Genomic DNA, 22,742 nt, shown 5'->3' with positions numbered 1-22,742 from the left:
CAGTACATTCAGTGGGTTATGACAGGATATATAAAGTCTAGCATCTCACCCTGCAGTATCATTTAGGACAACATAAAATCCCAGAAATGCCTCCACATCTCATCTCTACTTCCCTTTCCCTGCCCTCAGCAACTACCGTGGCCACTTTCTCCACATCAATGCTACAATTTCTTCCATTACTAGTCACAATAGTTCTATAGTAGAATATCAGTAAGTCCACTCTAATCCATATTTTATTCCTCCATTCTGTGGACCCTGGAATGGTGATGTCCACTCCACCTCTTGATCAAGAGGGGACTTAGATGATGGATGCAATTCTTCTGCTTGCAGTTGTAGGCACTCTTGATTCCCTGGTGTGGTGGTTGACCATCTTCACCTCCCTGTTAGCTGACCTGGGTAAGTCCAACGAACCAGAGAGTAAGAGTTGCAACTCTGCTGCCCCTCATTGGTTTTGAAGCTGCACCGAAACCCAGTTTTGTCCATTATCTACTCAGATTCTCAGGAATACCAGACTTATAGTAGCTTGAGACATCTTTTAAGTCCTTGAGTATTCATCTTTTCATTGTTACCAGCGGTATACCTGTGCAAGTACTCTTGCACTGCAGACTGTTTTATAAGGATTTTGTCTTTTTTGTTTGTTTGTTTGTTTTTGAAGATAAATAGATCACAAAAAATGTTACATTAAAAAATATAAGAGGTTCTCATATACCCCACACCCCACCCACCCCACTCCTCCCACATCAAAACTTCTTTCATCATTGTGGCACATTGATGGCATTTGATGACTACATCTTGGAGCACTGCATGGATTATAGTTTAATTTGTAATTTACACTCTCCCCCAGTTCATTCAGTGGGTCATGGAAGGATATATAATGTCCAGCATCTATCCCTGCAATATCATTTAGGGACAACTCCAAGTCCTGAAAATGGCCCCACATCACATCTCTTCTTCCCTCTCCCTGCCCTCAGCAACTACTGTGGCCACTTTCTCCAGATCAATGTTACAGTTTCTTCCATGACTAGTCATAATAGTTCTATAGTAGAATACCAGTAAGTACACTCTAATCCATATTTTATTCCTCCATCCTGTGGACCTGGAATAGTGATATCCACTCCACCTCTGTATTGAGAGGGGGCTTAGATCCCACATGGTTGGTGGGTGCAATTCTCCTCCTTATAGTTGTAGGCACTCTCGGTTCCCTGGTGTCATGGTGGTTGACCACCTTCACTTCTCTGTTAGCTTAACTGGTGCTGAGGGATTACTACCTATCACTAACTGATGATTCAACTAGAAAAGGACCTTGAATAAAAGGAGGAAATGGTAAAGACAATGAGTTTATATGACTAGGAATCTTCAAAAAAGAGTCAGGAGGTCATCAGAGGGTCACCCTTATGCACACCACAGCAGGATGCCAGACACAGCCAAAGTAGCTGCAACCCCAGGTAGTGGTACTCCTGAGGGCGATGGAGACACACAGGTTCTGTGGTCATGGCAGTTGGCTCTGAAGTTCAGTGCCTTGTCAGTGGGCCCTACTTTGTAATTTATGTTCCTGAGTGTGACCTTTCTACACATGCCTCTTCTGTCACTTTTACTGAACCTGTGGTTGGCACTGGGGTTGGTGTATACTCTGTAGACTTGAATCTTTGGACTAGCCATGTGCCCCCGGGACCCTGAGCCTAAGCAGAGTTGTATCTCCTAGGATTTTGTCTTTGATGGGATTCATTTTGTATTCAACATTGCCCTTGATTGGTGGAATTCAGAGAAATTCCCTAAGGCTCTAACTGGGACTGTGAGTGCCAGGAGAGCAGAGTCCCTTAAGTGCTGGGAGGCATTTGGCATTTGTTGTCTGAATGAATGAATAACCCTGCAGTTTCAGTGGGGAAGTAGCATCACAGCCTAAGGATCTTACTACTCAAAGTGTGTTTCACTGACCAGTAGCATTGGCATCACTTCGAACTTGGTAGGATTCTTTCAGGCCCTATTTCAGACCTACGAAATCAGAATCTGCATTTTATCAAGATTCCCAGTTAATTTGCATGCATGTTAAAATTTGAGAAGCGCTGGCCTAGAAGACCCTACACAGTTTCTAGTCTTCTACAGTCCTAACCGAAATGAGGAATGCCTAGTTTAAGCTATTCCTCAGAATATATGTTTCACAGATTACTCTAGGGGCAGGAACCGACTACTGATCTGTGCTTCACCAGCATTTTGCCTGTCTAAGCACTTTCTACGTGTGCATGATGTATAAAAAGCAGTCAGATGTTTGAATATAGTCATCATTCAGCCTGGACAAAGTGGCCCACAACCACAACACAGATGACAGACACCCTGTAAAAGAAAAGTCAGAGTCTTGGCTGAGTCAGCTCACGTGCTCCAGAAATGAAAGTACTTAGTCCAGATGGAGGTAAGTGACCTGTAGTGCCCCTCCCTGGAGCATCACCGTTTCTTCCAAAGCTGCATAGACTAGTGGTTAAGAGCAGGCTCTGGAACCAGAGGACCCTGGAATCAGTCTCCCATTTACTAGCTGAGTTACACTGCGCAAGCTGATTATCCTCTCTCTGCCTCAGTTTCCTCATCTGTAAAATGGAGACAAGAGTACACGTAGGATAGTTTGATTACTTGATTACTGATGTTGTAAAGTGCTGAAGAAAATACAGGGCACGTTGTACACATTATGTAATTGTTAGTCATCAGTATTGTTCTTGTCGTTATTTTGAATAATGGCCTCCCAAACATGCCAGCGTCACAATCCCTTGAACCTGTAAGTACATTCCATTACATGGCAGTGGGACTAAAGTTAGCAGACGGAACTAAAGTTGCTAATCAACTGACTTTAAAATTGGAAGATTATCCTGGGTTATCTGCATGGGCCCAGTATAACCACAAGACTCCTTAAATGTGCAAAGGGAGGCAGAGGGGTCAGTGCAACTGTGATGGGACATGAGAAAGACTTGACTGGCCATCGCTGGCTTTGAAGATGGAGGAAGGGAGCCAAGGGCGAGGAGTGTGAGTGGCCTCTAGAAGCTGGAAGAGGAAAGAAAATGGATTCTCCCCTAGAGCCTCCAGAAAAGAATGCAGCCCTTCCAACACCTCAGTTTTAGCCTGTGAGACGCATTTTGAGCTTGTGACCTCCAAAACTAAGATAATAAATGTATGCTGTTTCAAGCACCAGGCTTGTGGTAATTTGTGGCGGCAGCAAATAGAAAACTCATACAACTCCATATTGTCATTTCTAAATGTGCCATCCCTCCTAGACTTTAAGCCCCCTGAAGACACAGTTCATGCTTTATTCATCTTCACTTCCTCAATACTTGCCAGGCCAGGCACAGGTGTTAGTAGAAGGCTGAAGGACTGACTGCCCATCAGGTTTACCCCTTGCCTCCCCAGACCAATCCGTAAGCCTATAGTTTCTGTGTCAGCCTGGGGCCCAGTTGTCATAATAAGATTTTATTAGAGATCCTTTTAAAGTCAAGCTCCAGAGAATGAGATGCGCATTCTAAGAACAGAGATTAGAGGAGTTTGGTTTGTGGTTTTCAAGGAGGTGGAGGTCTCAGCCTTTCTTGCCAGTCACATACTTTCTCTTAAGTTGTCAGCTTTAGTAGTGTATAAGGTAAGGAGTGGTAGTAAAAGTTGAGAGGTGTTACGTGTGCTTTGGTCTTTTCTTGGAAAGTACCAACTTAAATGCAGCTTGTGATGATAATGCAACCCAGGACTGCATGTGTATGAAACTGTCTGCCACATCTTGGGGGAGAAGGATAGAGAGTGCCGCTCGTGTCGTTGATTCCACACGACTGCCCTATGAGCTAGGTGGCATTATCCCCGTTTGACAGTTACAGAAAGAAACAAGTTCCTAGAGGTTCAGTAATTCTTCCCAAGGTTGCACAGATAGAACTTGGAAGGAAAACGCAGGTTCACCTGCCTTGAAAGGGTTCCCTGCTACAGCAAATGATTTCCCCTACCTAAAAGGGTGCATATATAAAAAGGAATTGCATGCTTGGACATCTCTGTGGTTGTTTTAGCTGCCTCTTTCAGGAGTTTTCCAGAGCCCGTGTATCTTTGGATGATAGGGCCAGTGCTGCATATGATGTTCCGATGAGGGACTAAACCTCTAATGATAGGTTGTTTTGTCTTGATGATAGGCCTTAGGATAACTGAAAATGCAGCAGGATGGGTGCTTGGCCCCACTGAAGGGCCCTCTGGACTCTCAGGATCTGGTGGCTGGTGTTATAAGCCTGTTGCACATAGTCCTGGAGCTTTTACCTCCTAGCCTTGCCCAACATTACCACACTGTTTTCTAAAGGATAAGGTAATTTGGCTAAGAGTTTCAAATGTCTGTTTCAGGCTTTGTGAGTTCTGTATTTCAGGGAATGTAGTCATTGTTCGGTCCTGATGAATCAAGGTTGGAAAGACCGCAGGCTCTCCTCTCTGGGACCCCACAGTCTAATGTGGGGGAGAGATGACAGTAGGCTGTCTGACAAATGCAGTGAGTTCTGCTGGTGGTACCATGCCAGACATCATGAGGGCAGGGCCACCTCTGTCTTACTGTTGGAAGGAGTGGGCTCAGTGCCCAGTGTCTGGTATTGCTCAACTTGGAGTTTGAAAGATCATCATATGTAGGTGTCCTGCAGGTAGGTCCTGACCATACCCAACGGCAAGTGTGTGGGATTAGAACACCTGACAAATGCATCTTCACCTGTTTGGAGAGGGGGTAGAGAAGGTCCCTGGAGCTCAGTGATCAGATAAAGTTTGAACTATTGAGTTGTTTGTTTTATGATTAGAGAAGTTTGGGTTTACAGAACCCAAATAAAGATTCCCATACAACACCCAAGCACCAATACCTTGCATTGGTATGGAATATTTGTTACAACTGATGAGAGCACATTTTTATGCTTTTACTGTATAGTCCATGATTTGATTAGGGTTCACTGTGTATTGTAATTCCATGGATTTAAAAAATTTTTATTCTGTTACCATATATAGAATCTAACATTTCCCCTTTTAATCACATTTAGTATGTATTTCACTGCTGTTACTTGCATTCACAGTGTGCTACCATCACCACAATCCTTTACCAAAATATTTTCATCATTCCAAATAGGAACCCTGTGCATTTTAAGCCTTAACTTCCAATTCCTTATCCCCACCACTTCCCCTGGTAACCTATATTCTAGATTCTGACTCTCTGCGTTTGCTTATTCTGATTGTTTCAAATCAGTATGATCATATAATATTTGTCCTTCTGTGTCTGGCTTATTTCACTCAACATGATGTCTTCAAGGTTTATCCATGTGATCGTATGTATCAGAACTTAGTCCTTTTACCAGCTGTATATGTATATATATCACATTTTATTTATCCGTTCATCTGTTGATGGACACTTGGGTTACTTCCATCTTTTGGCAATTGTGAATAATGTCACTGTGAACATCAGTGTGCAAATACCTGTCCGAGTACCTACTTTCAATACTTTTGGGTATATACCTAGTAGTGGGATTGCCAGGTCATATGGCAGTTCTGTTCTTGCCTTTCTGAGGAACAGCCAAACTGTCTTCCACAGTGGCTACACCATTTTACATTGCCACCAGCAGTGAATGAGTATTCCTTTTTCTCCACATCTTTTCCAACACTTGTTTTTTTTTCCTTTTTTTTTAATAGCAATTCCAGTGGCTGTGAAATGGTATCTCATTGTGGTTTTGATTTCCATTCCCTGATGGCTAATGATACTGAGCACCATTTCATGTGTTTTCTGGCCATTTGTATATCTTCTTTAAAGAAATGTTTATTTAAGTCTTTTGCCCATTTTTTAATTGGGTTGTTTTTCTCTTTGTTAAATTGGAGGATTTCATTATACGTTCTGGATATTAATCCTCGATCAGATATGTAGTGTGATGGTTAGGCTAATGTGTCTTCTCGGCCAGGTAACGGTGCCAGTTGTTTGGTCAAGCAAGCACTGGGCTAATTGTAATACAAAGGCATTTTATGGGCTTTAATCATCAGTAAGTTGATTGTATAGATGGCTGATGACATCTACAATCAGCTGAGGAGATTGCCATCAGAAATGAGTGATATTTCATGCAACTAGTTGATGGCCTTAACAGGAGGATTTCAACATTCAGAGAGTGAAGCCTCTTCTCTACTTCAGACAGCCAGCACGTCCCGGGGAACTCATCGAGGACTTTCATCTTGGTCCGTGGCTTGCAGCCTGTCCTAGGGAATTTGGACTTGCACATCCCCATGGTCACATGAGACAATTTTATAAAATCTCATACTGTGTACAGCTATCTCCTGTCTGTTCTATTTCCCTAGAGAACCCTGACTAATAGGTGTGGTTTCCAATTATTTCCTTCCACTGTGTAGGTTGTCATTTTATTTTCATAATAAAGGCCTTTGCGTGCAAAAGATTTAATTTTAATGGAGTCCGTTTATCTATTTTTGTTGTTGTTGTTGCTTGTGCTTTGGGTGTAAAGTTTAAGAAAATGTTCCCTAACAGGGTCCTGAGGATGGTTCCTTGTGTTTTCTTCTAAGAGTTCTAGGTATTGGATCCATTTTGTGTTGTTTTGGTTTTTTTTTTGTTTGTTTGTTTATTCTTTGTTTGTTTTTGGCAGTGAAGATCCAGTTTTCCCAGCACCATTTGTTGAAAAGACTGTTATTTCCCAATTGAATGGTCTTTGCCCCTCTGTCAAAAATCAGTTGGCCATAAATGGGAGGGTTGATATCTGATAATATCTGTGCTCTCAGTTCTATTACATTGGTCTTTATGTCTGTCCTTGTGCCAATATCATGCTGTTTTGATTACTGTGGTTTTGTCATAAGTTTTAAGATTGAGAAGTGTGTCCTCCAACGTCATCCTTTTTCAAGATGGGTCCTTTAGCCTAGGTCCCCTTGCCCTTCCATATAAATTTGAACATTGACTTTTCCATTTCTCCAAAGAAGATTGTTGGAATTTTTATTGCTATTGCATTTAATCTGTACATTACTTTGGGTAACATTGCTGCCTTAACAATATTTAATCTTCCAATCCATGAACACGGAATGCCCTTCCATTTAGTTAGGTCTTCTTTGATTTCTTTTAGCAATGTTTTGTAGTTTTCTGTCCTTTACATCCTGGGTTAGATTTATTTCTAGATATTTGATTCTTTAGTTGCTATGGTGAGTGGAGGTCTTTTTCTTGATTTCTTCTTCAAGTTGTTCATTACTTGTGTATAGAAACAATACCAATTTTTGGTCTTGTACCCCATCACTTTGCTGAATTCGTTTATTAGCTATGTGGATTTTTCAGGATTTTATGTATATAGCATCATCGCATCTGCAAATAGGGAAAGTTTCCCTTCCTTTCCAATTTGGATGCCTTTTGTTTCTTTCTCTTACCTACTTGCTTTAGCAAGAAATTCCAGTACATTGTTGAATAACAAGTGGTGACAGTGGTCATCATTGTCTTTTTCCTTATCTTAAAGGGAAAGCTTTCAGTCTATCACCATTAAGTAGGCTATTAGTTGTGGCCTTTTCATATATGTACTTTATCATGTTGAGGAACCCTTCTAGTCCTAGTGTTCAAAGTGTTTTTATCAAGAAGTGGTGCTGGATTTGATCAAATGCCTTTTCTGCATCGAGATGATAGTTGGTTTTTTTCCTTAATTCTGTTAATGTATGTTACATTAATTTTCTTATGGTGAACCAACCTTGCATACCAGGGATAAATCCCACTTGATCATGGTATATAATTCTTTTAATCTGCTGTTGGATTTGGTTTGCTAGAATTTTGTTGAGGATTTTTGCATCTATATTCATAAGAGGTATTGGTCTGTAATTTTCTTATCTTGTGGTATTTATCTGGCTATGATGTGAGGGTGTTGTTGGCCTTATAGGATGAATTGGGGAGTATTACCCCTCTTTCATTTTTGGCAAGAGTTTGAGCAGAATTAGAGGGTTTTTTTTTTTGGAATGTTTGGTAGAACCAGATGGTTTATGAAGCCATCTGGTTCTGGGCCTTTCTTTGTTGGAGGATTTTGATTATGATTCAGTCACTTTACTAGTGATTAGTTTGTTGAGATCTTCATTGAAATTTAAAACTTCTGTGTTTAGGCAACAGCATTACTAAGCTGCTTTGTGTTTCAAGAGAATTCTAGTGAGATGCCCAAATTAACAGAGCAGTTAGCAGGACTAGTTTGGCAAATGCAGGAATGTGCTAAAAGGATTGCAAAAGTTTCAGCAAAGGCCAAATTGGAAATTGATGAGGAAACTTATCAAAGCTCATTCAAACCTCACTTAGTGGATATAATGTATACCTGGGCAACTGGAGCTGCATTTGCCCATATCTGCAAAATGACAAACATTTTTGAAGGCAGCTGTAGCAGTTTGGTACAGTTACAAATTCCAAAAATAGATATTGGATTATGTTTGTAAACTGGTCTTTACCTGGGCATGATTAAATTATGATTAGGGCTTTGATTGGTCAATGTCAGTAAGGTATGACCAAGGGGTGGGACTCACAAATAAAAGACGTGGCAAAGGACAGAGTTGGAGGAGGCTTTTTGATGCTAGAGTTTTAACATTGGAGTTTGATTCTGAAGTCTTAAGCTGAAGCCTAGGGAAGTAAGCGCACAGAAAAAAGAGAAGCAAGCCCTGGGAAAAGAGGAACCCTGAGCCCAGATAGAAGCAAGACCTGGGAAGAGAGGAACCGAGGAAGTCTGAACCCTTACGGATGTCAGCAGCCATCTTGCTCCAACACATAAAAATAGACTTTGGGGAGGGAAGTAACTTATGCATTGTGGTCTGGTATCTGTAAACTCCTACCCCAAATAAATACCCTTTATAAAAGCCAACAGACTTCTGGTATTTTGCATCAGCAGTCCTTTGGCTAACTAATACAGCAGCATAATTAATTGTATGACGCGTCTGTAAGAATTGATTTGGCAGATGTGTCAAGTAGCAAAAGCCATTGGAAACACAGAGCTGGAGAATAAATTTGCAGAAGGAATCACCAAAATCAAGAGAGATAACTGTTTGCTGCAAGCCTCTACTTATGAAGAGTCAACCTAAGGAATGTGCAGTTTTAAATTGTTCACCACCTGTGTGCTTGCAGTAGACTACAGATGCTTACAAGTATTGATTTGATTCTTCCATCTCAAGACAGTCATCCTCAGAATTTTAATATGTATTATATTTAAACCAAGCATCATTCCAACAAACATATTATGTACATATTTGTACATAATACATTTTTTAATTAAGAATGTACAGGTGGAACAAAAAAACTTCAGTGTTTCAAAAGGATACCATCAAGAATGTGAACTGGCAACCCAGAGAATGGGGGGAATATTCGCAAATCATATATCTGATAAAGGGATTTGTATCCAAAATATATAAAGAACTCTTACAGTTCAACAATAAAAAGACAAATAACCTAATCAAGGTTAAGGCAAAGGATTGGAATAGAGACAGTTCTCCAAAAAAGATATACAAATAGCCAATCAGCATATGAAAAGATGATCAACATCATAAGCTATTAGGGAAATGCAAATCAAAAGCACTATGAGATAGCACTCACACCCAGTAAGATGGCGATAATAAAAAAGGTAGACAGTAACAAGTGTTGGCAAGTGTGGCTGTATGTAACCCAGAAAAAAATCATGTCCTTAAAACATCCGTTCCTGTGGACATGAACCTATTGTATGTGGGAACTTCTGATTAAATTACTGCAGCTAAGGGCCTTTGATTGGATTACTTTAATACGGTGCATGCCAGGGTGAGTCCTATTCTTTTTACTGAGTCCTTTATACATGGGATAAAGACAGAAAAGAACCCACAGAGCTGAGAGAGGAAGCCACTGACAAAGCAGCCACCAGCTGAAAACTGCAGAGCCCAGAGGAGAAGGCAGGGACTGGCAGGTGCCACCATGTGCAGAGGAGTCCAGGACCACCTGCATGCCGTCATATTCAGGGAGAGAGTGGTGCCTGCTGCCTTGATTTGGACACTTACTCTGCCTCTGAAATGTAATCTTCTAAGTTAATAAATCCCCATTGTAAAAGCCAATCCATTTCTGGTATATTGCCTTGGCAGCCTTTAGCAAACTAAAACAGTGAGGATGTGGAGAGATTGAAACCTTTATATATTGCTGGTAGGAAAATAAAATATTTCAGTCGCTTTGGAAAAGTTTGGAAATTCCTCAAAAAATTAAATATAGAGTTACCATATGACCCAGCAATTCTACTCCTAGGAATATACCCAAGAGAATTGAAAGCATACATCCATGCAAAAACTTGTATACAAATGTTCATAATGGCATTATTCATAAAAACCAAAAAGTAGTAGAAACAACCCAAATGTCCATCAACTGATGACTGAATAAATGAAATCTGGTATATCCATATAATAGAATACTATTCTGCCCTAAAAAGGAATGACATTCTGATACAAGCGACAACATGGATGAACCTCAAAAAATGTCATGCTGCGTGAAAGAAACCAGTCCCAAAAGGCCTCGTGTTACAGGATTCCTTTCATTTTGAAACATCTAGAATAGGCAGATCTATAGAGACAGAAAGTAGAGTATTGGTGTCCTCAAGCAGGGCAGGAGGAGTGCCCGTAATAGGTCTGAGGTTTGTTTTTGGAGTGGTGAAAATGTTCTAAAATCTATTGTGGTGGTGGCTGTACAACTTTGTGGGTACACTAAAAACCACTGACGTGTAGGCTTTCAAGGGTGAATTTGCACTAATAGGTTATTTGAGCACATGCAATGCAGAGCATATTACATGCATTATCTAACTTAATTATTTAAAATCATGGAAAGTCATTGCAATTTTTAGCCCCACCTATGGCTGAAGATGTCTTCACGTGGAGACCTGAGTATAGGCAAAAACCTCAGCCACCAACAGGCTGGGACCCTTGGACCTCACCAAGTCTAATCTGTGAACTAAAGAAGATGGACATTTCCTCTCATAGAGTTATTGGAGTGAAATTAAATAATAAATGTAAAGTGCCTGGAAGCCAGTGGGCCTTCAGCAAGTACCAGCTGTGATAACTGGAGACCACGGTAGTGTAACATAAAGACCTGGGGGTCAGAAAAATCTAGGTTTGAGTTCTAGACCTACCACTTACAAGTTTTGTGAGTTTGGGTATGTTTCCTCTCTGAGCCTCTGTTTTCCACTCTCTTGCAAAATGGAGATGATAGTCCATAACCCGGGGGCCAGTTTTAAAATTTAAATTAGATAATGCAGGAAGCAGACTTGGCCCAGGGGTTAGGGCATCCATCTACCACATGGGAGGTCCGCGGTTGAAATCCCGGGCCTCCTTGACCCGTGGTGAGCTGGCCCACGTGCAGTGCTGATGCGCGCAAGGAGTGCCCTGCCACGCATGGGTGTCCCCCACGTAGGGGAGCCCCATGCGCAAGGAGTGGGCCCTGTAAGGAGAGCCACCCAGCGGGAAAGAAAGTGCAGCCTGCCCAAGAATGGCATCGCACGCATGGAGAGCTGACACAACAAGATGATGCAGCAAAAAGAAACACAAATAAAGACAAAAACAAAACAAAACACAGATTCCCATGCCACTGACAACAACAGAAGTGGACAAAGAAGACCACGCAGCAAATAGACACAGAGAACCGACAACTGGGGAGGGGAGGAGAGAGAAATAAATAAATAAATAAATCTTTTATAAATAAATTAGATAATGCACGTAATGTACCCAGCACTTTGCCTAGCCTACAGTAAGTGCTCAACTGTTGGTCTCTCCTCCAGCCTTCGCTGTGGAAAAAGGCCAGTTCTCCAGCTTCATTTCTTAGCATCTCCTCTGTTCTCCCTGTGCATGGTGAGGACTGCTTCAAGTATGTCTGAACACCAAACAACGTGAGAAAATGCATGTAGAAAGCTATATTTCATTTGAGGCCTCAGCCCTGCACAAGCAAATTGCCATCTGGAATTGGGTGTCTTGAGTTTGCAGCCAAAATGGTTTAAGGAAATGGAAAGGAGGACCTGAGATAGAGTTGAAAGAGCGTAAGCTTTGTAGGTGTCCAGGGTTCAGATCCTCAGTGACCTTGGGAAAGTGACTTGATTTCCTTGAGCTTCGGCCTTGAACCTGGAAGGTGGGGAGAACAGTAATTGCTGGAGAAGCTAGTTCTGAGGAGAAACCAACTGCTGAAATACTTAATGTGGCGTGGGTGCTTCGAAGACGGACGACCCCCGGTCCTGGTGTGGCCTGAGAGGCTCTCCAGGGCTGGCCGTGCTCGCGGTGCTGAGATGGTGGCCCCAGGTGCCGCCGCCGACTCCAGATGCTTCCTGCCCTGTCTGTGCCCCCCTTTTCCATCAGGCAAGGGCATGGCAGTCCTCGCAATGTCAAGGGTGGTGTAGAGCTTGGAGTGGCCGGTCGGTCTGAGTGGGTTTATGCCTCGTGGGGAGTGGGTGTTTCCAGCCGCAAATGGGGGCTCAGAGCAGCCTCTCCAGGACACTTCGCCAACCCAGGGTTTTTTGTGTGCTTTTTTAAAAAAACATCTTTTGAAGGAAGCCTGGCAGAAGCAGATTTTCTTCTCTGGCTGATGGAACAGTAATGCCCATGACCTTTACATCAGTGGAGATGCCCAGGGGTTTGTGATCGTGGAGTTCCTGGGCCAAATAATAATTTCAAAACCAGCTGCGCTTCAGATCCCCCACTGATGCCTCCCAACCTGTGGTTGAAAGAAGAGACAAAGTGGTCTTTTGAAGAGAGAATAGACCTGGAACTGGAAGTGCCCGCATTTTAAACTTCACTTACTCTGCTTTCCCTTGTAGTTGCTATTTTTCCCCTGCACTTGCTCTGTGAAGTGGAGAGACCAAGCTGCAGTCTGATTGGGGCTACTTTGGGCTATGCTGGAGTGTTAGAGCGCGCGCTCTGCCCTCACCAGGCTCTCTGCAGGTCCTGTCCCAGCGTCTGCATCTTTCCACCCCCCAGCCACAGCTCTCATGAACTGGGCCATTTCAGTTTGCATTTTGGGGTCCTGCTATGAGGCCCTTTGCTCTGACTAAACCACTTTCTCCTGAGTTACGTAACAGGAATTGTAAGGCCAGGGGCTTAGAACTGTTCAAATACCATCTGACTTACCAAGCAGGTTAGGCTTAGATTTGTGGTCCACGCCCTTGACACTGATTGGGCAGCTGGGGCCTCTCCCTGTTTGTCCTGTCTCTAGGCCCTGAGCCATCACGTGGCTCCACTGGCCTTCAGACTCCATCCCCTGACAGCTGGTTACTGGCTCCCCAGCTGCTTGCTGTGTGCAAGGAGAGGGCCAGGACTAGAGATGCGCCAGCCTCTGTCCTCCAGGACTTTTCAGGGAGCCACGGAGAGCAGAAACACACCCAGGAGAGGGTCAGGGGTGACCTCCAAGCACTGCTGGGCACAGAATGAGGGGCTCTGAAGCTTGGAGGGTTCAGAGGAGGCGTGCCCACTTCCTGGAAGGCTCAAAAAAGCGGGAGGGTAGGTTTAAGCCAGACGTGGGAGGCCAGGGGGAAGCTGGCTGGGAGCTGGCTGGATGGCGGCAGAAAGGGGTACTCTTGCAGGGAGTGCACAGGAGTCTAGAGGGCCGTGCTGGGAGCTGGGCGGGGGCTGGAGAGGTCAGCATGGCCCTAGTGTGAGCTCCCCGGGAGGCCCAGGCTCTCCCAGCTGGCGGTGTGGGTGAACACTGAGAGCACGTGCCCGTTTCCCAGCCACAGGGAACCATCACTTGTCTGCCGGGAGCCTGTTTTCCTGGAGATGAAGAGCCTTCTACCCTGCAGTGCAAGGCAGAGGTGGTAGAGACTGGGGGCTCCAGGCGTCTTTGCAGCAGCCTGGGATCCCTGAATTGAGCCCTGGTAGGGTGGGGGCGGGGGGTCCCCTGGGTTTAGAGCCAAGGAGAAGGGGGCTGCTGGGCCCACGGTGGGGCACTGAGCTCACATAGCCCCCCTTCCCGTCTTCCTCCTGCAGGTGAGGGAGGAGCCGAGGCCCGGCCCTGAGCCCCTTTCTTCACACTCTTGCGCCTTTCGGCCCTCCTCGGGCCTTCAGAGATGGCGGGGCTCTCTGAGCACACTGGAGTCCACCCCACCCCACCGCGCCTCACCCCTCCTTGAGGGCCGGGTCACCCACCAGCTCGCCCCCCTCCCGTGGCTGCCCACTGCCCCTCGCCTCGCTCCTTGCGTGCACTCAGGGTCCCCAGCTGACTGGGAGCAGCTTCTCGACCCTTACGCTCCTCCACTGAGGCCTTGCCTCTTCGAAGCTCTGCGCCTTTGCGCAGGTGTCCCCTCCGCCCGGGCTGCCTCTCCCTGAGCAGCTCCAGATGGAGCACCTGCTCGCTCTCGGGGCCCCCTGTGGAGTGCTGACCCACATGAAGCTGTGCCTAGCTCCCTCCCACCGAAGACATCTCTCCTGCCTGCTCCCTCCTCACCCTTGTCATTTCATTGGCACTTTTCTTACCACACTTTTCAGCTGCTTTGCATGATAGTCCTCGCGTTCTCGTGTTTCCTTCCCCCACGCTGGCATGGAGCCCCTCAAGGGCAGCGAATGTGTCATTATGCTGGCGCTCGCCTGGCTCCTCAGGAGGTGGGAGAGGAGCGGGTACCAGGGGCCACCTGTGGTGGGCAGGGCTGCTGCTTCTGGATGCCCTGGGGAAGCCTGCGGCTGGCCTTAGCTCCCCTCCCTGGTGCTGCTCTAACTTGTTCCCACGGAAACACATCCTGGCTTCCCAGGAAGCGCTGTCGGCAGCCAGAGATCTCAGGGGCTGCCCAGGCACGGGGAGGCCCAGCTGCTGTCACATTGGCACACCCCCACAGCCTGGCCTCTTCAAGATCAGGGAGCCCCCATTTCTAGATCTTTGTGGAATTTAGGAAGCTGAGTGTTTTTCATCAAAGGTGTTTTAGTTTCAGAGGCAGTATAACTCTCAAAGTCAGTCTCAGGATTGAAAAAGAAAAGTCAGCCCCTGCATTGGCCGGGAATCGAACCCGGGCCTCCCGCGTGGCAGGCGAGAATTCTACCACTGAACCACCAATGCTCCAGCTGCTGGCAGCTGTGTGAGCAACTCCCTTTAGCCCCAGCCTGAACCTCCTTGCTGATTCATAACATAAGGCCGGTGTCTGAGGCTGCCACATCATCACAGCTGCCAGGACTGAGAGCTTAGGCTCCTGAGCTAGAGGGAGGAGGCAGGGAACAGGGGGAAAGAGAGAGAGAAGTCGATTTACCTTCAAGCTCTTTTACAGTTCCCAGCTTCCCCCTGGACACTGACCAAGGGTGAGGGGGAGCAGCACAAGGCCCCTCGGAGGTGGAGGGCATGAAGGCTATGATTCTTCTCTGGAGACTGAGATGCTCTTCATGAGCTTGTTAAGCAGGGAAGTGTGGCCTGACCAAGGCGCCCTTGGCTGCTGCACGTCTAGTCTGGTTGAGGAGTCTGGTGAAGAAACTTTCCCAGCAAGGGCAAAAAGAGAAAAACAAGCACTGCATTGGCCGGGAATCGAACCCGGGCCTCCCGCGTGGCAGGCGAGAATTCTACCACTGAACCACCAATGCTCCAGCTGTTCTGTGGGGCACCTGCAGGTCTCTTCTCAAGGGTGGATCTACCAGTATTACAAAGAGGCAGGTTCTGGCAGATCACTGGGGCCTCATCTTGCTGGTTTGTCCAGTCTGGGAGCCAGGCAGGTTTGTGTAGAACCGTTCCTGTCAGGCTTTCTTACCGTGCTGTGAGCATGAGCCTGTGAACTGGTGGTCAGTTTCCACCCCAAGCCAGAGGCCCCCCCAGGGCAAATTTGGCATCCACAGCCTCATAAAAATCAGAACAAGCTGGTACCTCCCAGGGTATTTGTGCGGCCCCTTCCTGAAGTAGCCCCGCTGCTCCTATATCCGCGAGCTCAGGAGCGAGCCTGGTCTGGTCCCCTCTCAGGCACGTAGGGCCTGCATGTAGTAGATACCCCTTGAGATGTGCTTTGTTAAATCTTGATCGTTGTGTTGTCCAACCCCTCTGAGAACAACTTTTCTGTAGGAGTGCCCACTGCCTCACAGGACAGCATATTTGTTGTTGAACAGCTTGAATTACAAGCAAATTCCTGACACAGAACTGGAATCACACAGACTAACTGATGCCTTGCAAACATGACCATCCTTAAAATTCTTCAAGATAGCACAAAACTCCCGTTTATGCAACAGCAGTGGCCCTGCTGTGAGTGGATGCAAAGCAGGGAGTGATCGCAGGCATTTCCGTGCAGATGTCCATCATCTCTTGACACCCACTGCCTCCACCTTCTGTTATCCCTGCACTCCAGGCTGCTCCAGATGCACTTTCAGCAAGCCCCTCAAAACCAGAAGCTTCCCTGTTGCCCATGGTGTGAAATCCGTTCTCCCTAAATTGATCTCCCGCCTTGCCCTCACCAGCCCTTCCCAGTTGATTCCCACTGCTCTTCTGTTTTCTGGGGCCCCAAACCAGGCTGGCAGGCCCACTCCTTCCCTTTGCTCGCACAGTTCCTTCCGCCAGAATGCCTGTTTCCTTCTCTCTCCCTGCCTGCATCCAGACCCAGCTCGAGCCCCACTTCTGGGAAGAGGCCCCTGGCCACCCAGACCGCAGCTGCCTTCTCAGTCCTCTGGGTCACTTATGCCACTGCTTTCCCACGGGAGGTTTCTCGCTGCAGGGATTTTCCCAAGGGCAGAGGCTTGGACTCTGCATCTGCTGGGCTCTGAAAATAGAAGCTTGTCGATTGCAGAACCGGGCCTCGCTCTGCTCTTCTTCACTCCGGGCAGGGCCTGCTCTGGGTGGCCTCGTCCCCTGGGGTGACCCACAGGCACCCCCACCTGCAAAAGCTGCCTTGGAACCTGCTGGCCCCCTCAGACCGTCTCCTGCTGACATCGTTCTGCGGTAGACATCTGGAGGCACCGTCTCCTCTCCCATAATACGCTGTGGTGCTTCTCCTTTTCATCTTAAAAACAGTCCCTCTGTGCTCTTTCCCACTCCCTCAGCCAGGTTCCAGCCTCGGTCCCTCAGTGTTCCAGGGGCGGGTTGGTTTCCCTGGTATCTGTCTCTCCAGCCCAGCCGCGCCAGGCTGCCGCCAAAGCTCCCAGTCAGGCGGGTCCGAGCACGTCGTTCCATTGCTTGAAACCCGGCCCCTGGCTCATCTGTTCCTCAGCTATCTCCAGCCACCCCTTCCACACACCGAGTCCTCATCTTTCCCTTAACACGTCCCATTTTTTCAGAGCTCTTGGCCTTTGGACATCTCCCTGTGCCTGCCTTTCTTTGCCAGGGAACTGCCTTTGGTGGTTTCAGATCTGACTCGAATGGCTCCTGAGTCAGCCAGGCAGAGGGAGCCGTGGAGTTGTGCAGCGTCTGTGCCCCTCCGCTACAGTTTGCTACAGTTATAATACCATATTACTACCGTCTGCTACAGTTGCTTGTTTGTGTGTCTTTCCAGCTGACCCCTCCACACTGAGACCAAGTGTTGAATAAAGACTTGGTTAAGCAAATAATAAAGCACTGCATTTTTTTAGTCCCCAAAAAAGACATTCACAAGTGTTCCCTCAAAATCTCAGAAGATAGCACCACTGTTCCTCATTCTGTTACACACAAAGGGAAACTGAGACCCGGAATACGGAAACAACCGTGACCAAGCCTACAACTGAGCAGAACCGGGCAAGGCCTGCCCTGCGACTCCTGCCTGCCAGTTCCTCTCTCTAAATGGGTCACCGTCTCCCCTCCCCATCCCAGGCCCATCCCCTGGGGCCGCCAGTCCCACCGCCCCTCTCTTCTCTCTCTCCAGGCTGGTCCGGGAGTTCGTGGCCCAGAACAACACGGCACAGATCAAGCACGTGATCCAGACCCTGTCTCAGGAGTTTGCCCTTTCGCAGCACCCCCACAGCCGGAAGGGCGGCCTCATCGGCCTGGCCGCCTGCTCCATCGCCCTGGGCAAGGTGGGCCACGTTCTCGCGCCGGGCTTTGCGCAGGGTCCGGCCGGGGGCCCCGTGGCTCCGCAGCCTCACCCCAGGCGGGAGCCCCGTCCCTGATCCCAGCCTTCCCGCGTGGGCGCGCGTGTGGCTCCAGGAGAGCCGGGGTGTCGGCTGGACCCCTCTGAGCCGCCCTCTTCCTGCCCCTCGCAGGACTCCGGGCTCTACCTGAAGGAGCTGATCGAGCCGGTGCTGGCCTGCTTCAGCGAGGCGGACAGCAGGCTGCGCTACTACGCCTGCGAAGCGCTCTACAACATCGTCAAGGTGGCGCGGGGCGCCGTGCTGCCGCACTTCAACGTGCTCTTTGACGGGCTGAGTAAGGTAAGGGGCTCCTGGTGCAGGCTAGGCCGAGCTGCTTTTGGCCATCGAACTTGGCCTTCTGGGACCCCGAGAGCTTGGTTCCTTTCCCGTTTCTGCAGATGGCTGCAAGGAAAGTGGGCTTGCGTCTTTTCATTGATTTCTCTAGTAATTCGTTTTGATTGCATTTTACAAAAATGTCACCCGACCGCAGATCGGTGGGAAAAGCTGGTAGTTCACGAAGCACCTGCCTCCTTCGTGGATGGTGCTGATGGCGAAGCTAAAGTGCAGGCTGTGTTCCCCTGTGGTTATGGTAGCTTGTATACGCTGCAGGAAAAGCTCTGTCTAGAAAGGCGTCGGGGTCCCCCGGTGCCCTCCACTGCCAGCGTCACCGAGTTTCCCTCCTGAGGCACGGGGCAGCCGGGAGGCTGTGCTGCCACTGCTGGATCCTGCCCTGCTCCTAGAATATCGCCTTCAGTAGAGGAAGGGCCTGGCGTTTAAGATCGGAAACCCCCAAGGAAGGCCCCCTGCTGACCCAGGCACAGCAGGGTGCAGAGTGGGGCTCCCCCACCCCGCGGCTCCTCACCAGTGCCCTTCGGCCCATCCCTCCGTCCCTGCCTTTCCTAGATGGGTTCCCTGAGGGGCATGACCGTCGGATGTGCAGGCTGCACCCCGGCCACGGCCACGGGCTTCTGGGAGATCCCTTGTTTAAATCTTGACCGCATCCTCTGCTCTGTGTCTCTCTCCATCTCTGCCCCTCACAGTTGGCTGCTGACCCAGACCCCAATGTGAAAAGCGGATCCGAGCTCCTAGACCGCCTTTTAAAGGTATTTGTGCTTTGTCGCCCCCTTTTTATTTTGTAGAATATTTTTTTCATCTTATCTGTACAGCTTATATTTTCTGTCGTTGGGATGCTCTTTCCCATTTTTTCCAAATCTTTAAATTTGCGTGCAATAAAATTCTGTCTTGGGTGTCCAGTTCTAGGCGTTTGACAAGGGCATGGAGCTATGTTACCACCATAGTCAAATTTCAAGACTGTTCCCTCGCCCCCTGAAAACCCGCTGAGAACAGGGAAGATTGCCTGTCCTGTTCCACACGGGGGCTCCCTTTGCGCGCTCAATCCAGACCACAGAGATGCAGGGTTCTGCCTCGACTTTGGCTCCTGCTTTCTGTCTGTCATTTTCACTTGCCCTTCGACTTGTGAGAGGATGATGCCCCTGGCTCCCTCCGGGCCAGCCCAGGCAGCCCCTGGTCTCTGACTCCGGCAGCTCACGCTTCCTTTGACCCACAGGACATCGTGACTGAAAGCGACAATTTTGACCTGGTGGGCTTCATCCCCTTGCTGCGGGATAGGATTTACTCCAACAACCAGTACGCCCGGCAGTTCCTCATCTCCTGGGTAAGAGGCTGGCCTGCAGCACTGTCCTCTTAATAGCCCTTGACACTAGATAATAAGAAAACACGTTTACTCTGATTTTTCTCCTAAGTCCATCCTGATTGACTCTTTTCTTGCCCCAGGAAACACCCAGGTCTCTCGTGGAAGCCAATAGTGCTTCTTCCGGCAGCCAAACCTTTTCTAGCCTTGCCTGTCCTTCCCCTTGCTTTGCTTTCTCAAGGAAAAAACATACGCCTCTCCTGGCACATGCTTTTTTTGGTGTTAATTACCACTCCTTGCACATCTAGCACAATTACAGCCACTAGGCCCACCTGTGAGACACCTGCAGGCAGTGAAATGCTGCTCAGCAGGACCCCTTCCCACCATGGGGTGCCAGAAGACTCAGGGGGAGACCCAGGTCCTCGGGCTAATGTGACTTTTCCCCCGGGTCAGATCCATATCCTGGAGTTCGTGCCAGACATTAACCTGCTCGATTACCTGCCGGAGATCCTGGATGGACTCTTCCAGATCTTGGGAGACAACGGGAAAGAGATTCGGAAAATGTGAGTGGGGGAGGGGACAGGCAACCGCCACCAGCTTGGACTGCTGAGTGCACACACACACTCACTCCCCTCCCCCACAGACACACAGTGGCCCGAGAACACAACAGTCCTTCTTTATCCTCCTGGCTCGTGTGCTTCCTACTTTGAGACACTAAGAGCTCATCAATCCCCGGCCCCTAAAATAAGTGGATTTGACACAAGTCTCAAAGTATCGTCACCTGCTGGTGGCCAAGCTGGAGCAGAAGTGGAGTGGAGGAGCCTCCAGCCCAGCTGACGTGCTGTTTCCATTCTTTTACCATCGGTAGGTGTGAGGTGGTTCTTGGAGAATTCCTGAAGGAAATTAAGAAGAACCCCTCCAGTGTTAAGTTTGCTGAGATGGCTAACATCCTGGTGATCCACTGCCAAACCACAGGTGAGAGTGCGAGAGCCCAGGGCCGCCGCCTGCCCGGAGCAGCTCTCTGCCTCACAGGAGGGACCAGCAGAGAGTCCCAGTAGGAGTGTTAACCAGTGGGACGCTGGATCTGGGAACAGAGAGTGGTGGCTCCTTTTGAGGGAGAGATTCGAGTTCATCTACTCCAGAGGGGGAGTGAGACCTGGAGACCTTCCTGCTGGCAAGCCTGGCATTAGCATCGCGAGTTAAAATTCTTAGAGGTTAGGATTGTGTGTCGGCTAGCTTCTGTTGTACAACAAACCACCATAAAACATAACTGCTTCGTTCAGCAGTCACTTATTATTAGCCATGAGTCTGGGTGGGCCGGGAGGTTCTCTCAGCTGGGCCAGGCTGGGCGCAGGCAGGCCTGTGCTGTCTGCTGGAGGGCAGTTGGGGCTGGCTGGTCCAGGGTGGCCTCACTCGTGTCAGGCCGGCCAGCTGCCCCCTGGGGTGATGGGAGAATTGGGCTACACCTCATCACCCAGCAGGTGGCCCAAGCGCATTCAGGTGGCTATGGCAGTGTGACAAGAGAGACATAGAAGAGAGCAGGGCTTGTTGATCGCCTAGGCTTGAACCAGCTCACCGTCACTTCTTCCACATTCTTTTGGCCAAAGTAGCACGGCCAGCCTAGATTCGAGAAAGGTGTATTCACGGGATCATCGCTCCATCCCGCCAGGCGTCTGTGTGTAGCTTTGGAAAGCCAAAAGCAAGGCCAGAAGCGATCCAGGCCCTGGGTGCCCCCACTCCTCTGGTCCCGTCCCGGGTATGTGTGGTAGGTGGGAGGGGAGCACTCCGGATGCCCAAGCCAGCTCTCCTGGAACCCACCGGCTCCTTCCAGATGATCTGATCCAGCTGACAGCGATGTGCTGGATGCGGGAGTTCATCCAGCTGGCCGGCCGCGTAATGCTGCCCTACTCCTCGGGGATCCTGACTGCCGTCTTACCCTGCCTGGCCTACGATGACCGCAAGAAAAGTATCCTTAGCTCTGGAAGAGAAGAAATGCAAACAGCCCCAAAAGGGACTCTGAAGTTGAGGGGCCCTGGAGGGAGAGGTGGGGACTCCCTTAGGATCCATCGCTCCTCCAATTGTCCCCAGCATCTGGGCATCCAGAGATGGAGCTGAATATGGATTGGGAAAGTCACGGGCAGCCCCAGGACACGTAACTGATGTTAGCTGTCCCCAAACCAAGCCTGGTTACTTACAGACTTTGGGCAGGGGACATCCTGCTGGTAGGAGGACTGCCACCAGAAAGGGACCCCACAAGAAAAAACAGGCGCCTGCCCATCAGCCCACCAGCATGGCCTCTGGGAGGACAAAGCCCTGGCCGGGAGGGACAGTGACCTCGGGTCTAGGGAAGCCTCCCCGGGCGGGGCTGCTCCTTACATCCGTGGCCTCAGACATCAAGGAGGTGGCCAGTGTGTGCAACCAGAGCCTGATGAAGCTGGTCACCCCTGAGGACGACGAGCTCGACGAGCCCAAGCCCGCGGTGCAGAGACAGGGCGATCCCAGCCACGACGACTCCGTGGCAAGGCCGGAGGGGACAGCCGGTGGTAAGTAGACTGCCTCATACCCCCCACCTCCCGGGGAGCGCCCCAGAGGTCCTCAGACTTGACCTCCGGCCTCACTAGCTAACCAGGGTCAAAGCTGATACTGCCTCAGCACCATGCCCGGGCACTCCAGGAGGGAGCATTTGTTCCCAAGGCACCTTTGCCCACACAGGGCCCACACTTGTGTGGTCTTGCCGTCTTGGTTTGAGTCACCAGCATCTAATAATAACCTCCATTCTGCAGCCTCACTGGGTGCTGGCGCTCTTCCAAGTCCTTTACCTCTGTTAACCTGTTCATGTCGAGGGAGGAGCTGTTAGCATCCCCATTCTACACGTGGGGTCAAGGGAAGGGAAGGAAAGCGGCTGGACTCTGGCAGCCAGTAAGTGCCGGGGTTGGGATTTTAACCCAGGAAGATTGCCTCAGCGACCATCAAGCCTTTCTTTAATCTTTATCCAAGTGCAGCTACAGCAGGGCTTCTTAACCAGGGATCTATGAGCTTAAATTAAAAATGCAAAAAAACATTATTCTTTTGGGGCTGTGTTGGTGCAGGTATGATATATATATATTAAATAATGCACAGTATAGTGTGGACTTAGTATGATTTTTATTTTGAT

At 48.6% G+C, this 22,742-nt stretch overlaps 1 protein-coding gene, 1 long non-coding RNA gene and 2 other non-coding genes across 5 annotated transcripts in view; 1 reads left to right on the top strand and 3 right to left on the bottom strand.

Moving 5' to 3' along the window:
• The window catches only part of VAC14 (VAC14 component of PIKFYVE complex), a 114,544-nt gene that overhangs the window by 2,652 nt on the left and 89,150 nt on the right, over positions 1-22,742 (top strand). For both annotated transcript variants that reach the window (XR_009181519.2, XM_058279748.2), the window contains exons 2-9: positions 17,733-17,883; positions 18,070-18,237; positions 18,978-19,040; positions 19,505-19,612; positions 20,042-20,151; positions 20,457-20,563; positions 21,420-21,554; positions 21,979-22,131. Coding sequence is in view for 1 of the 2 variants with exons in the window: in XM_058279748.2 (XP_058135731.1) it covers positions 17,733-17,883; positions 18,070-18,237; positions 18,978-19,040; positions 19,505-19,612; positions 20,042-20,151; positions 20,457-20,563; positions 21,420-21,554; positions 21,979-22,131 (995 nt within the window). In the remaining variant the exon portion in view is untranslated. The remainder of the gene's footprint in view (positions 1-17,732; positions 17,884-18,069; positions 18,238-18,977; positions 19,041-19,504; positions 19,613-20,041; positions 20,152-20,456; positions 20,564-21,419; positions 21,555-21,978; positions 22,132-22,742) is intronic.
• On the bottom strand, positions 9,142-14,709 carry LOC139436855 (uncharacterized). The gene is made up of 2 exons (XR_011646281.1): positions 14,416-14,709; positions 9,142-12,661 (listed from the first exon to the last, which is right to left on the bottom strand). It is a non-coding gene; the product is annotated as an uncharacterized lncRNA (long non-coding RNA).
• Positions 14,919-14,989, bottom strand: TRNAG-GCC (transfer RNA glycine (anticodon GCC)). The gene has a single exon. It is a non-coding gene; the product is annotated as a tRNA-Gly (tRNA).
• Positions 15,431-15,501, bottom strand: TRNAG-GCC (transfer RNA glycine (anticodon GCC)). The gene has a single exon. It is a non-coding gene; the product is annotated as a tRNA-Gly (tRNA).

Source organism: Dasypus novemcinctus, chromosome 18 (genome assembly GCF_030445035.2).
Source record: "Dasypus novemcinctus isolate mDasNov1 chromosome 18, mDasNov1.1.hap2, whole genome shotgun sequence".
Classification (NCBI taxonomy): domain Eukaryota; kingdom Metazoa; phylum Chordata; class Mammalia; order Cingulata; family Dasypodidae; genus Dasypus; species Dasypus novemcinctus.
Note: the sequence above shows the minus strand (reverse complement) of the source record. Positions and strands in the feature narration are given on the sequence as shown.